At 31.2% G+C, this 15,701-nt stretch overlaps 5 protein-coding genes across 5 annotated transcripts; 1 reads left to right on the top strand and 4 right to left on the bottom strand.

Annotated features, from left to right (window-relative positions):
• Positions 1-268: 268 nt before the first annotated feature.
• MONOS_6669 (uncharacterized protein) lies at positions 269-1,932 on the bottom strand (the record flags this gene model as incomplete). Its single annotated transcript, XM_067876916.1, has 3 exons — positions 269-1,256; positions 1,352-1,659; positions 1,741-1,932. The coding sequence occupies 3 exons, from the start codon at positions 1,930-1,932 to the stop codon at positions 269-271; spliced, it is 1,488 nt and encodes a 495-aa protein (XP_067729365.1).
• Positions 1,933-4,218: 2,286 nt separating this feature from the next.
• On the top strand, positions 4,219-5,447 carry MONOS_6670 (uncharacterized protein; the record flags this gene model as incomplete). The annotated part of the gene is made up of 4 exons (XM_067876918.1): positions 4,219-4,267; positions 4,331-4,802; positions 5,008-5,294; positions 5,434-5,447. 4 exons carry the CDS (start codon positions 4,219-4,221, stop codon positions 5,445-5,447), a joined length of 822 nt encoding a protein of 273 aa, XP_067729364.1.
• Positions 5,448-6,821: 1,374 nt separating this feature from the next.
• Positions 6,822-7,637, bottom strand: MONOS_6671 (uncharacterized protein). The gene is made up of 2 exons (XM_067876919.1): positions 7,194-7,637; positions 6,822-7,142 (listed from the first exon to the last, which is right to left on the bottom strand). Exons 1-2 carry the CDS (start codon positions 7,612-7,614, stop codon positions 6,907-6,909), a joined length of 657 nt encoding a protein of 218 aa, XP_067729363.1. The 5' UTR covers positions 7,615-7,637; the 3' UTR covers positions 6,822-6,906.
• A 4,188-nt stretch (positions 7,638-11,825) lies between these two features.
• MONOS_6672 (uncharacterized protein) lies at positions 11,826-13,617 on the bottom strand. The gene is made up of 2 exons (XM_067876920.1): positions 13,142-13,617; positions 11,826-13,089 (listed from the first exon to the last, which is right to left on the bottom strand). The coding sequence occupies exons 1-2, from the start codon at positions 13,557-13,559 to the stop codon at positions 11,906-11,908; spliced, it is 1,602 nt and encodes a 533-aa protein (XP_067729362.1). The 5' UTR covers positions 13,560-13,617; the 3' UTR covers positions 11,826-11,905.
• A 35-nt stretch (positions 13,618-13,652) lies between these two features.
• On the bottom strand, positions 13,653-15,593 carry MONOS_6673 (chaperonin containing TCP1, group II (cytosolic); the record flags this gene model as incomplete). The annotated part of the gene is made up of 3 exons (XM_067876921.1): positions 13,653-15,323; positions 15,382-15,482; positions 15,580-15,593. 3 exons carry the CDS (start codon positions 15,591-15,593, stop codon positions 13,786-13,788), a joined length of 1,653 nt encoding a protein of 550 aa, XP_067729361.1. The 3' UTR covers positions 13,653-13,785.
• Positions 15,594-15,701: the final 108 nt, after the last annotated feature.

Genomic DNA, 15,701 nt, shown 5'->3' with positions numbered 1-15,701 from the left:
ATAAGAATTGAATAAAATAAAATATTTAAATAAAAATAAAATTAAAAAAATTCTATTGAAATACTCAGAACTAAAAAGATATCATTAGACAATAAAAACAACTTCTTTCTGGCTAACTCAATAAAAAAACAGGTTCAATTTCAACACTTTTAATAAAGTTAATAAAATAAAAAGAAAAGAAAAGAAAAAAAGTGAAAAGAAAAAGAAAAAGAAATCAGAAATCAGAAACATTTACAATTGAATTAAATCAATAAAAAATTCTCGATGTTCAAGTTGCATCGTAATCTGACATCAGATGCTCGTCGCTGTTAATCCCCACCACTCCAATTCCCTCTGTGCAGCTGCTGTCCGTCCGCTCCATCCACCCCCTCATCTGCCCTTCTTTCCCTCCTCCTTTCCCTCCCGCGCTGCCACCGCCATCTCCCCCAGCAATCTGCATCTGCTGATACGGCAGAGGCTTCTGCCCCAACAAAAAGACATCCTCTTCCCGCGGCGTCTTCTGCTGCTTCCCTTTCAGCAGCTCGGCTGTGAACGTGGTCGAGTTCGACGCCGACGACACGCTCTCGGGCGACCCAGCTAATTTTGTGTCTGCGCTGGATGCGCCCTGGCGATTAGAAGGCGACTCAAAGAAAGCTCGCGACTGGTACGGCAGCGCATATCCCATCTGATATGACTGCTGTGTGCTGTAGGCATCAGTGACGTGCTGAGGTGAGTGGGCCAGCGATGAAGTGTTGGGCGAAAGCTGAGCTTGGAGCTGGGGGTTGCCAGAGGCACTCGACAGCGCATTCGAATAAAGCTTCCGGCTGTCCTGCGAAGAGTACGTGTATGGCGGCGACTCCATCGGCTCAGCTTCACTTCCGTCGCCAAAGTCTCCGCTTCTGCCTCTATCGTATTCGTCCTTCAGATCCCTCTCTCCGCTCAGAAGCGCCTGCGAGTCGCTGGTGTAGTTCGTTCCGTACTGTCTTCTTCCTTTTTCCTCCAAAAATGGTTCGTTCGGCAATTGTTCGCTGGCAGCCCTGCTCTTTTTCTTCTTTCGCTTCCCTTTTTTCCTCCCAGATTCCTTTCCAGAGCGTTCTGAATGAGAAGTTTTATCTTTCCCTCTGGAAGATGAATGCGCTCTGTTCGAATGTTCCTTTCTCTCCTTTTTGGTGAGCGTGGCATGCACAGAAAGAAGAAAGTATGTGAGCAACAGCAGAACTGACGGAGATATTTCAAAGATCAGGAAAAATATCATGTAAAACACGTAAAACACCGACCTGAGAATTAATGCAAAGTATTAAAAAATAGAGCGTGCACAAAGAAACCGGGAAATTAATTATCCAAAATAAATGACAAAATATTAACTGCACACATCGGTTTATTGTCATTCAACACTTCGTCTGATAACTTCCCAAGAAGATTTTGAAGATGATTTATGCCAAATGCATAGAAAAACACATATAAAAAGCGTGCAAAAAATATTGCGCACATGATAAATATCAATACAAGAAGAAATCTTATGCGTGCTTGAAATGGAAGATGTTTGTTCAATTTCACATAAATTTGAAGAAGACGACACCAATACACAAGAATTGAAATAACAATTGTAAAGTAATTGGCTATATCGACGTAAGCAAAATATTTATCATGTACATATGGAGAATCTTCATAATCTTCTTTCTAAATTTAAAAAAATGCCAAATAATTATTTTGAAAGAATGCTCAAAAAGAGAGAGAGAATGGACAAATATGTATATATACGTTTGTGATAATGCTAACAACGATGGACCCACATATGTATAACAAAAAGATTCCAATAAATATAATAGATATCCAAGTGCGTGATGATCTATCTTTTGCAAATGATGATAGCACAGCACTTCCAAGCCAAAGTGCGAGCATTTGCCATCCAAGAAAAATAAGGTATCGTGGTAGTTGATCGCAAGCAAGCATGTATCCAAGTTTGTTGAATGGAAACGGTACAACTAAGAATAATGTACGCAGAAATAAAAATAGTGATATCAATGTCAAAAACGATTTTTTAATCAAATTTCTCTTCCAAGAGCTTTTCCAGAATACATGAATCGTTTCATGAACAGTAAAGAAAAGGCATATAAGATAGCAACAGAGTAAAAATACAACTGGGAAATTGCCACTTCCATATGCCACTAAGCAAATTTTTAATTCTAGTTAACAAATAAAATCTCAAACCAGGGCATGATAGGGCAAGATCCTGCTGCAGTGAACTCATGAACAATTATCAAAAAACAGGAACAAAATTGATCATACCATAGTAAATTAATAAAATGAGAAATTTTTTCTGTTTTAATAGAAAATCATAATTGTTTAAGAAATGTGTGTACATTTGTCATTCATTTATCTCAATTAATGATATATTTCTTTAAAAAAACCAAAAAATAACAATTATTTTTAATTCATTCTGATTTTTAATATGATAATGGAAATAATCTATAGAAATAAGTGACTTCCAATTTTTAAAAAAAAATAATGTGTGAAATTTCTTTTAATTCACTAAAAAATCTCATCCATTTGAATAATCGAGATGAAGCGATAAAGCAGATGTTGAAAAAGAAGATGAGTGTGACGAATAAAAGTGAAAATCTCCAAATGTTCCATTGTCAATTTAATTTTGAATGTAACGAAACTCAACATTGCTCTGGCTCTTCAAAGATACTTTGACTTGGAAAAGGAAGAGTGAGAAAACAAGAAAATTTTGTTGAATGACATATCAAAAATTGTTTGAAATTTTTCTTCCAAGAAAAGAAAAAGAAAGAATGGGCATGAATCAATAAGAAAAGCATCGGAATGCAAGCGCAACAGACAAAGACGAAAAAGACTTCGCTCCATCTTCGTTTACAATTGATCGTAAAAGCTGATATCAGCTTTTGAATATGTGATTGGAATTAAAAACTTTTCATCAAATGCACTACAGTAATAGTTGAAAGCAAAGTTGAATATTTGTTCAATAAAAATAACAAAGAATAGTGCAATGCATCCAGTGAGTTGTATTGAAGATTGGGAAAAAAGATTGTTTTTCTGTTTGAAATGGTGCGATAATAATAATATAACAGGATATGAAATATTTTTAAGGATACCCTTTCATTTGTTCAAGTCTTTGTGTTCGCTGACATTGTTGGGAATGGCAGATAGACATCTTGTTTGTTCAAAGAAGATTGAGTTTGCGTAAAGAGTTTTCAGAATATGAATTAAAGCTCCTTAAGTTCTTTACATAACAAAAAGTTCATAAAATTGTTTTCTGAATAATGGCCTCCACTGAAATCGCGTTTATATTGCTTGCGTTTGAAGAATAATAATTCTTGAATGTTCCATGAATAAATTTTTAAAAATTGTAGACTTATTCTTAATAGTTAACAAATCATTTTTCATCTGACTGCAGATGGACAATTGTTTCAAGAGTTTTCTATAATTTTCAAGAGAAGAAAAAGCATCTCCTAACACTGTTGAAGCACCCATCATATAACTTTGTGAGTTTGTTATCGGAGCTGGCTTTTACGCATTTCTCAATTTTTTCATTTCAAAGCCTTGGCGTCAAAAACCATTCAAAGCATTTTGTCTTGCTCTTTCACAATTTGACTTATTTGATTCACTTTCGTGTGAGAAGAAAAGTTAATGCTCTTGTCGTTTACCATTTTGATTAAAAAATTATTCATTTTATTTATCTTCAAAAAGCTCTTCCACTTTTTTGAACAAGATCAATAGGAACACAAAAGATTGCTCTAAAAAATCATCGCAAATGTGAGCGTTGTGCGACATTGTTTTTTCTCCGAATATGTGTCTCAAAAAATAAAATACATTTACATTTTTTGAGCTTTGCTTGCTCGTTTTCCTTTTCTCTTTAAACCTCTATTTCGTTGATGGATTTATTGTTGCTTCCAAAGTAAAAAGTACATAAGCATCAGAAACATTCATTTCGTGATGTACTGTTAAAAAAAACATACACTGTCAGAATAAATGTTGGGTAGATCAAAATTTTTATAGATTAATATCTAAATTTAGCCTGATTTGACCCTTGATTCATTGAAATTTCTCTTTTATCATCTATTTTCCTGAATCATAGTTGTAGGTATTTTGTTTCTAGTCTTTCTTATTTATTGCATAATCAGCATAATATATTTTTTACAAATATTCTTTAACTGTTAATTTTTCTTGTGATAAAACATGATTAAAGCAAGTACGATGAGTTCGTCTATATTTAGCATGATAAATTACAGATTTCTTAAGACGGTCTCAACGGAGAAGTTTTCAGGTTTGTTCATTTTCAATTGCGTTTGAAGTATCTTTATGTTATGTTGTTTTATATTTTTTATAGAAGTGTTTGTTGCTCTAGAACATTGCGATCAAGATGATCAAAAACGGAAAATTGAAGAAATGAACGAAGTTGTGAACGATTTGAATGAAAAAGAATTTCAATCAGTTTTCACGACAGAATTGTTCAATAAAATGGAAAAAATGATTGCAGAAAAGAAGCTGTCATTGGAGAAAGTTAACATGTTATTGAAATGTGCTGGTAGCTGCAAAATGTTGAAATATTTTAGGATTCATAGTTTTGATAGTTCTTCATTGCCCAAAAGATTTGGGGATGTCATTGTTGAAGAAGATAAGAAGAAAGACGAAAAGGACGAAAAGTTTCTTGCAGATCTTTGCAGATGCTATCTTATGATGCATGATGGCTATTGCAAGCTGCCAGAAGAAACTATTCCTATATTTGTGACTTGCCTTCTGAAAGTTGCACTGAACAAAGAGGAAGATGAGGAGACACAAAAGGAAGTGGAAATGACTTTGTTAGCTTTGTGCAATATAAAGAATCTTGTGGCATGCTGTTATGACTTTATTATTCATTATTTGTTTCGTTTTTTCTGGTTTTTGTCAGAAAATAAAAAAAGAGCTGTATTTGAAGGATGTCAAACAAATTATTCTATATCACCAGGTACACCACAATCTGACGCGGCTCGCATATCAATTAGCTTGGCAATTTCTGATGAACAGATTGTTTGACAATGATGATTTAAAAGATATTGTTGCAAATAAGTTGCGATTTGTGGATGAGGCAACCAAAGAATTAACTGAAATGACAAAATGTGGAGATTTGAATAAAAAGGAGAAAGAAGGCATCGACAAAATGGATATTGATGTTATAGAAAGATGGTTATCAGCCATTTTGCTTTTTGGTTCAAAACAGCAATTATATGATGAAGAGTTTATCGGGTTATCTGTGCGTATTGTTGATATATGTCGAGCGATGAAGGAAGACGAACAGATTATATTTAGACAATGTGCAACTCTTTTTCATTCTGTAGCACGAAAGGAAGCCAAAAGCTATGAAGTTTTATTGAAGGCTGGAGTTTTTGACTTCTTTTTGGAGGAAATCCAACAGCCAACATTGAAATTTTTTAATTTATGCTGTTGTTTGAGGTTCTATATCTTAGTTTCGAGTAGATTGGAAGAAAAGGGCGATAAAGAATACAACGAGTTCAAATGGAATAAGATAAAAAGTGAAACAAAAGGAATTTTAGAAGAAGAAGGTTATGAAGATTTGATAATTAGCTTTTGTGAAATACTTTCTTCATTACACGGAAGCCCTTTTCTTCCAATAAGTGAGGATTTAGAACAATATTTTGTGAATGCTTAAAGATATGAAGCATTTTTGTCTATTGTCATTATATTTTTTAATTTTTCCTTTTTCATTGTTTTTCAAATTAATTAATATTCTTTAGAAGTATTTTTTTTTATTAACATTATTCTTTTTAATACTTTTTTCAAAAGTTAACATGTAACAAAATAAAAAACTCAAAATAGTAAATCAACTTTCTTCATTTTTGTTAAATTCTAGCCTCAAATCACTTGTTACTTTTATATGATTAATCCCATAATTATTCAATGTTTACTCCTTCATCCATTTTCGATGGAACTGTTTCTTCAACTGCTTTTGTGAATCTATCTTTCCTCCTGAAACCCACATTCCTCCAATTTTTGTAAATCCAAACAATATGAGAAGAGGAGGTGAAAAGGAAGATGAAGAAAAATTCCTTGAGAAGAATATGAGAGCAATGAAGAGGAAAGATTTGTTGAAGGACTCAGAAACAAATATTGAAAGTGTCGAAATCATTGTAAATATCCAATAACAAAAAATAAAATGCTGTGATGGTGATTCGGAGATTTCAACTATTTCTTCAAATTGCTCGCCCTCATCTTCACATATGAATTTTGGGCTTCAATCAAAAAAATGTTTTTCGTTTTTTTTTTTTTTTTTTTTTTTTTTTTTTTTTATTTTTTTTTGCTATAATCTTTCGTTTTTCTCTTGATTTTGTGAATCTCTTCTTCTTGCACGAATGCACTTGTTCACTTCAGTTCATCTCAAAAAACAATACCTCATTGTTTTTCTTCAATTGATCTTTCTCCTTTATTATCATTCTGTTTTCATCAATTTTTTCCATTGTCAAAATGGAGAAGATAACTTACTTTCATTCATAAAAAATACGATTGTCCAACAATTTCACTCCTGTATTATTAACTTCGCTTTTCCTTTGTAATACTCTTTAGCTTCTTTCCTTTCTCGAAAATTCAGATTTCTTAGGTTCACAAAATCACTTCTTTTTTGTTCTGTTTCATTGACTGATCTCCGCAATATTGATTTCAGAATTATTATTTTCCTTTCTTTCTAATTTTCATCGCTAATGTTCTTCATCTTCACTAGCTTTAAAAAAATAAACGAAAATTTGTTTGGTGATCAACGAAATTAAATGTGGACTTTTCATTAAATGTTTGTTTAATTTTTCAAATATCATCATTCAAAACAAACATTTTTTAAAAATAAATGGTTTTATTCCCAGTAATAAAATGAAAAGAGTGAAATGTTATGAAATGTCTTTCTTGCCATTTAATTTCTCATTCTAAAAAAGCATTTTTTTGAAAATCCTGAATTGATTCATCCATTTCGCTTTCATCACCCTCTGCGTTTGCAAATATAGACTGCTCTTTGCTATCTATCATATCGCTTTCATGTTGTATTGTCATCTTTTCATCCATTTCATCATCTTCGAAAAAAACAGGATCAGGTGTCATATCATTATCTTCGTGAATTTGAGAAAGAAGAAAAGATAAAAATTTAAAACTTTTTTGAACTATAAAGAATTTGAATTTTGGTTAAAAGTTACTTCAAAAAGAAAGAAAACCTTGTATATCATCAAAAATGAACCAAAAGCATTTCTCCTTTGAAACTAATGTGTTTCCCGTGCATTTATCTTCTAAATCGTGTAAATCTGAATCCATAGAAGTTGTATTTGTTGATTGTTCATCTTCTTCATAAATCTTTTGAACGAAAAGAGAAAGTTTCATTTCTTTTTCGATTTTTTGTATTCCATGAACACCAAAATCTGTTAATGCAATTTGCAAATGAATGTTATCCTTTGTTGAACCATCTTGTTGTTCATCACAATGTGCCGATAAAAATTCCAAGCCCAAGTTACTTATTGTCAATTTTCCAGTTCCTAATTTGTTTTCAATTGATCGTGATGCGCAGGTAACAGGGGAAAAAGAAAAGACGTTGTCATTTGAAAAAGTCTGCTCCACCTTTGCACATTGGCTTTCAATCATTTTACATATAATAATTTTTCTTTGTTCAAAACCATAAATATAAAAATGAAACTCTCAATTTCCGAAATATTTGTTGAGTTCTAAAAATTTTTTCGGATGATATGGCAACAAAGAAAAAACAAACATGTTCGATTTTATATTTCAATTTTTTGATGTGATAAAAACAAAAAATTGTCTCTTTTATTCAAAATCTAAATTTTAAAAAAGAAATCATTTATTTTTAATTTTTTTTGCATGAATCAAAAAAAATATTCACATTAATATTTTTAATGATAAAATGAGTTGTTATGATTCGAAAATAAAAAACATTATTCACTATTTTAAGTGAAGTTACATAATTTACAACGATTAAAAACATGAAATTTATGCAAACAAGTCTTAAAAAGTTGTTGCTAATTCTTTGTGATAAAAACAAATGAATTTTTTGCAAATGAAATCACATATTGTTATTTCATATTCAACATTCTTTTGAAAATGAGTCAATATTTTTCCAAGTTTTTTAAGTATTATTAATTTCTCAGATTGTTCGTCTTTTTCCTTCTGTGAGGAAAATTTTTTCTTTCCAATATTGTAATAATATTGAATTTCTTTCAAGCATTCAAAATAATTCAAGATGGAAATTGTTAATTGAAAAATAAAAATTTTCGAAAACACATTTCGGTATTTGCACATTAAATTCATATCTATTTTAGTCAACATCTTCGTTATCATATTTATTTTTTTGTTAAATAGTATTTTTTATTTTGTTTTTTTCATAATTTTTGAATCGTTCATAATTGCCGGCTAAAATATTGATAATCACAAGTTAAAATACTGAAAACTGTTTTTACATTTAATAAGGGTTATTCTTTTTGAAAAGTCGCAAATGTTTAATTTCCAAATAAATCAAATATTTCATATTTTGCTCAAATTTCTGTTTCAGCTCACAAATCTCCTCAAGAATGTTTGAAATAGCATAATCAATGAATAGATTCTATATTAGCGAAGTGTGGTTTGTGAAAACAAAACTTTGAGCAAAATATTAAATCTTTCATTAATTTGAAAATTAAACATTTGTGACTTTTCAAAAAGAATCACCCAATAACAATAATATTTTGCACAAAAATTTTTTTTCTTCTGTAAACATTTCTTGTTTTTTGAACAAAGCAGAACTTAATAATTACTACGATTAATGAAACTGCAAAATTTCATTATCAAAAGAGAAATTGTTTTTTATGGAAATTAGGCCTTTGCATGAAACAAACGAACGTGAAGATGAAAACGGTTCTTTCACGGATTGAAAGCTTGCATTTCATGAAGAATTGCTCAAAATTGAAAATTTTTCTCTAAAATGTGCAATCGCAACTTAGGAGTGAGCACTTCATTTCCTAATTCTGTTGTCAGGGAAAAACCTTCCTCCAAAATTGAATTTGTTATTGATATGTGGCAATAATATTTTGTTTCAAACATTTTCATTGGAAAATTATGCACTTTTCATTGACTTTTTGAGATCAAAAAACATAATAAAAATGGATTTATTTTTTGACATTCGTGAAATGTTGGAAAACTTTATGTTTTAATTTCAACGATGCCTGTTTGCGGATATGAAAACCTAAATTATTTTGAAATCCGAGAAAGCGAAACAAAGTTATGAGCGAAACAATTTTTTCATGCTTTGTGCAAAAAATGCTTGGAAGTTCATATTTTCCCCCATCTGAAGTGAAAATAGCTTTTGAAAAAGTCAAAACTCATTTCTAATATTTGATTTAAAAACATTATTCTCGTGCAAATGAAGCCGTTTGGATAAATTTACAAAAAAAAAAAAACGATGTTGTGAACTTCTCATTTCATTATTCACATTTGGCATAAAGAAACTTTAAGGACATCAGTGAAACCGAAAAATATTCATTTATTTTTGTTATGCTGTTCTTTAAGTTTTTATTTAAATTGAGGATAGTTTATATGTCTGAAATAAATGGATAAATTGACGATGAAGTTTTTAAAAAGTGAAATAAATAGCAGAATCTCAGAGAGTTACAAACACACTCAATTTATTATCCTCAAATTATGTCTCTTTTTCGTAATATTTGCATTCATTCGTTAGGTGTCTTTGCAATAATACTCATTTTTTATTCGGAAAAGTCTTATTTCGAGAGGGATTTTAATTTGGAAATTCTAGATCAAAGTGATCATAAGTTCAATATTTTTTGTTTTTTAATTTTCTTACTCAATTTAAAGATTTTTTGATTTTTTACATGCTTTCATAACAAAGGGATTATAATAAACTTAAATAACTTCGATTTTTTCTCGGAATGATCAAATTGGGAAAAATAACTGATAAACTTTTAGTTGAAGTATGCCTTTTCGAAAAAAGCATAATCCTCATGAAACTTTCAAAAAAATCTTCATATCACAATTTCATTTAAATTAGACATATAGTTAGTGTTAATAATGGTGGACACTTTCAATATCTGTGGACAGTGGCATTATCTCAAAAACTGTTGATAATTGTTTTTTGACAATTAGCCCAATTATTCCCTCATTGTATGTGAATTAATACGAATTGTTTTTTTCATTCACACATAACAATTAAATTTTGGAATAATAATTTATTATTTTCGGAGAAACTCGGAGAATCTATTTTCTGAGAGTTTCTCCGAAAATTGAAAACGTTAAGTTTTTAATTCTTGGGAGCAAATATTTTCATTTCTGTATGTCTTATAAGTTCATATTCATTGAGGGAATAATTGGGTTTATTGTTTAAATGCAACGATCAACAGTTGTTGAGATAATGCGACTGTCCACAGTTATTGAAAGTGTTCACCATTATTAACACTAACTATATTCATCTTCAAGATAAAGGATTTATATGGAGGATAAACTTTCAAGTGTTTGGAGCTATCATTTTGATTTTAAAAAAAAATTACAGATATCGCATAAAAAACTGGACATCACACAAAATACTGGACAAGATCAATTTAACAATAACTGCAAGAGGAATAATTCTGTTAATTTTCCTCAAAATATATCTCATCAATAGAAACTCATATGATAAACGAGACTTTCAAAGTAGTTTCATTTGTGCTCAGAGAAAATTACTTTTAAAATCTCGAAGAAACTCAAAATCCTATTTTTACCGAAAATAAAATAATAATTTTTTTCTGAGCATAAACGAGGAAGTTTTGAAAGTCTCGTTTATCAAATGAGTCAGCATTAATGAGATATGTTTTGAGGAAAATAGTCAGAATTATTTTTCTTGCAGTTATTGTGAAATCGATCATGTCCGGTATTTTGTGCGACGTCCGGTTTTTAATGCGATATGGGTGATTATTTTTGAAAGCATAGCTTTTTTCGGGGAGTTAATTTTTTTAAAGGTTGTTTGTTAAAGGGAAGAGATTTTGTATTCAAATACCAAATTCATCACACCTCTTTCAAAATCATATGTTTTTGCTGAAGCAAAGATGAAGATATCTTATATAAGCGCAATTACTATCGTTTATGAATTTGTTAATTATCAATAAAAATTTTCGAACCGAAATTTTTTATTGAAGAAACATGCTTTCAAAAATAATCTCCCATATCTGTAAAACAAAAATGAAATAGGGCAATTATTTTTGATATCATGTTTTCTCAATAAAAAAGTTTCGTTTGAGAATTCACTATTATTATCAATCAAAAAACACTAAAAAATGAAAAGGTTTTTCAAAACATTTTCATTTTCATTATAGATGAAACATTCGTTTTTTAAACTGTTGAGATAATTTTGGCATTTGAAAACAAAATATCTTTCCAATGACAAACAACCTTAAATAAAATCAACACTTCGAAAAAAGTTATGATTTCAAAAAAATCACACATATAATTCTTTCTGAAAATAGCAAAAGAGAGATTATTTATTAGCTTTATTATTCTCTCATGTTTTCATGGATTTGTTTCAATTTTTATCATTTTTGAAATAACAGTTCCCAATATAAAATGACCTTATAAACTATTAAACCTTCCAAAAAAATATTAAACTGGAACGAGGATTTATTATTTTGAACACATCTTTTTGATGTTTATTTGAGAACATTGATGCAAAATTCGAAAAGGATTAGGCGCAAAACGGTAGGTTTGGAAGAATTTTTTTTTTTTTTTTGGATTCACCACGTTTAACTATTTAGCGAAACGCACAGACATAATAGAAGAAAATGAATGAATAATTTCTTGTGAAAAAATTAGGACGTGTTCAGATTCTGCGCATATTTAAAGTCAAAAATTAAAATAATAAAAAATCAAAAAAGAAAAGAAAAATTATAAAACAAATCAATCTCTACTTCAAGCTTTGCCGCAAAAGTTCCATTTCCTTTTCCAATTCATTCATCTTTGTCATAATTCCGTTTTCACATTGGATGGTTTCAATAAGCTCTTCTTTCACTTCATTTGCTTTTTTCTCAACCTTTTCTATTTCTTTGAATTCTTTCTCAAAAAATATAGATTTTATCTTCTTTGTTGCTTGTAAATCAGTACCCTCTTCTTTCTTATTTAACTTATCCAAAATTTCCTTTGAAACCAACGAATTTTCCACAAAAATTGCTGATTGCTTAAGTAATTCAATTTCTTTCAGTCTTTCATCAACAACTTGCCAAGATTCACCAAAAGAACTACACTCATCGAACATCCGTTTCATTTGAGCTGCACCAGAAACGGAAATATGAGTACGGAAAGATATTTCTTTTGAGAGATTCGGTTGATGAGCAGATGCATTAAATGATGATGACGATTGAGAAGATGAAATAGAGTTTGTCATGCTTACTCCTTCGTGATATGTTTTTTTTTCTTGTTCGTCATTTATGATTTCGTTTGCTTCTTTAAATTGATTATCTTTTTCATTCACTAGACAGTCCGATTTCGTTGTGCATCTCCATTTCAATATCTTTAATAATTCGTCCATTTCATTAACTCTTTTCTCAATCATTTTCTGTTGTTCTGCGCGATGTATTGTAAGAGGAGATGATGAAAAACTTGGCTGTACATAGCTTCCTGATATTTGAGGGGATGTTGCCGTCAAAGAAATAGGAGAAGATGATCTCCTTGAGTTATTCAAAAGCGAAGAAGGAATACTTTCGATGCGTTGCTTCAGTTGTGCAAGTGTAAGTGTCAAAGCTTTTTCACTACAGCCTGCATAATCCATTGAATCCGTAGCAGGTGGGGCAACTCCAGCGAATGAAGAATAAAAGGGAGGAGTTGTGAATGAAGAATGAAATTGCTTTAAATATTGCCGAGATGAAATACAAGGTAAATGCGCTTCAATTAGTTTCAATTTTCGATCAAGGTTCAGCATTCGACTTGAAAGACATTCCCAACTATAATCATTGTGAGAGTCTATAAATTGTTCCGAAAATTTTGGTGAGTTTTTATCTTCTGGTTGTTTAACATGAGGGTAAACGATTTCTCTATCAGAAATATCTGAGCTGAATTGAAGTGGATTTTTCATCATTCTAAATAACTGATCATCTTTATGAAATTGAGTTTTGACGAAAGAAAAAATTTAATATATTTTACAGACTTTCACTTTTTGACAACATGTGATTTCTAGATTCATGAATTTTATTCGCCATTAAAGAAAGTGATTCTTCCATTTGTCTTAATTTTTTACTCACAGAAATAACGCTTTCCGCTGCTTTATATTCATCTTGCTTATTTGTAAAATTACGTAGAGATTTTCTTTGTTTTTGTTTCAATGATTCTTTCAATGCAATAATTGATGCAGATACATTTTTACATGCTGATGCAAATGCTAGATATTTATTATCCTCAGGGTTATTTAATTCCTCAGGGTATGTTGAAGATATTAACTCTGATTTTTGATGTTTTTGTAAATCCTTCAATTCTTGTTCATGAGCTTGAAAATGACAAAATAAATTCCTTGAAGCATTTTCCCCATATATTGATGTGTCATCAATGATATCTTCTTTGCTTGTCATTTTGCTTTTAAAGAAAATGAGATGATGCTTTTATTTATTTGATCTTTAAAATAATTGTGGGTATATTTGTGTGTTTGACGAAAAAATTTATTCTTTTTTAATTAGATATAAATAATCTTTGATGTTGAATGATTAAGAGCGTGAAAGGGTTAATTTAATAGATTTCAAAGAAATAATGAGTGTGAATGAGAAGTGAAAATGATTCAGCATCTTTTTGGTGATTTGCTTAGTCCTGATCGGCACCTCCAATTGTACGTTCTCCAGGTGGTTTAATTCCTGCTGGCTTTGACATAATGATTGAATCAACAGAGAGCACTGTCTTGACACAATCCACACCAAAGCGCAGCACCCATTCTTTCAAATAAAGTGAATCGAAAATTCCTTTTTCCTTCATATCTTCAAGTGACAACGATTCAACATTAACGCCTGTATTAACTTTTCCTTGTGCATGTGCATGTGTTAATTGAGTAATTGTCTCATTAGCATTCATTCCAGCTGTTTCAGCCAAGATACGAGGAACGCAGAGAAGTGATTCTGCAAAGGCGCCAATTGAATACTGAGCAAGATTCGTTTGAGTTGCACCAAATGCCAGCATCTGCTGAGAAAGTTCAGCTTCAAAGGCACCTCCGCCTGCAACAAACATTGAGTTTTTCACCATATCCTTATATGTGTTAACAGCATCAATCATCACTCTTTCAACATCATCCAAAGCAGCCTGGGTTGATGAACGCAGAATGATTGTGGAGACGCGTGAAGTAACTGCTGCCTTTTCAGAAGAAGAAGATGATGATGAACTTTCATCGTCTTCATCCTCTTCTTGAGAAATAATTAAAACTTCCATTCCACCAACTTCTGTCACCCTGATTGAATGGCAGAATCCAAGCTCTTCAGCAGTTGGCTTCCCGAGGCGAACAAGTGATGTGGCATGCGTTGCAAGGCAAAAACGGCGCAAATCGAATTTTGACAGGATTTTAATAACCATAATGTGGTTTTGTTCCAGATAATGCAATGCAATTTCGCTAACAGTTGAGCCTGTAACAACAACATTTGCTCCAGATGATATTATCTCTTCAACAATAGCTTTCATTCTCATTTCTTCCTTTGCTGTGTATGACTGTAACTCATCGGCTGTGTTCATGACAATAGTTCCTTTTGTTTCACCTTCATCCCTATCAATTGCGCATCCGAAAACAGCAATTTTTGCATTAGTTACCTTTTTAATTTCTCCTTCTGTAGTACGAGGAATGCAAAATCCACGAACAACCGAGCTGTCAGTTACAATTCCTCCCATAACCTTTGCAAATCTCACATTATCGACATTAAAATTAGCAGGGTTTTTAGGGCAGATATCAATGCATGCTTTTGCCACTAACGGAGCCAAAAAGTCTTCCTGTCCAGACATTTTTGCGCCAATAACTGGTTTAAGGACTTTTGTAACTTGGTCAAGGTTAAATGGATCTGTTATTTCGTGTACAGCCAATTTTGGAAGAAGATTTAAAGCATGTTCAAGAGAAAGATCAAGTCCGGTTTGAATATCTTTAATTGGGAGTCGCATCAAAATAAGTGGTTTGATCTTTGAGAGAAGTTCTCCAATCCACGCAACAATTTGAGTTGTTCCATCACCAACTTCATCAGCTTGATTCTTCGCTGCCATAACAACCAATTTTGCAACTGGGTGTTCAACAGTCAAATTATAGAGTACAGTTTCTGTTCGTCGTGTAACAATCACTTTATCCAAATGGGTAACAACAAGTTTTGATAATCCTAAAAAAATAAATATATAACCATAAATAAGGATGAATAGTGCAATTAATATGAATACCATTTGGTCCAAGATTTGTGCGAATGATGTTTGTTAAATCTTGAACAGCTTCAATATTTTTAATTGGGACAGACTTTCCCTCTTCATGGCGAGTATCTTCTCTAAAGATTTTGCAGAGATCGAACAATTTATAAGATGAAGTTCCAGGTTATTTTAATGAAAAGTCTTTTGTCTAGCAAATGAATGAAAATTACAAACTTAAAAAGATTCATGTAACGAAATAAACAAGTCTGTTTAAATTTTTAACAGATCAATGAAAATATAATTTCGACTATTATGTTTTTTGGGTTTGAACAAAAATTTTTACATGTTTCAAACCA

The sequence above is a fragment of the Monocercomonoides exilis genome, assembly GCF_001643675.1.
Source record: "Monocercomonoides exilis strain PA203 chromosome Unknown scaffold17-1647472, whole genome shotgun sequence".
In the NCBI taxonomy this organism is placed as follows: domain Eukaryota; phylum Preaxostyla; order Oxymonadida; family Polymastigidae; genus Monocercomonoides; species Monocercomonoides exilis.
The sequence above is the reverse complement of the archived record's forward strand: the minus strand, read 5'-3'. Positions and strand labels throughout refer to the sequence as shown.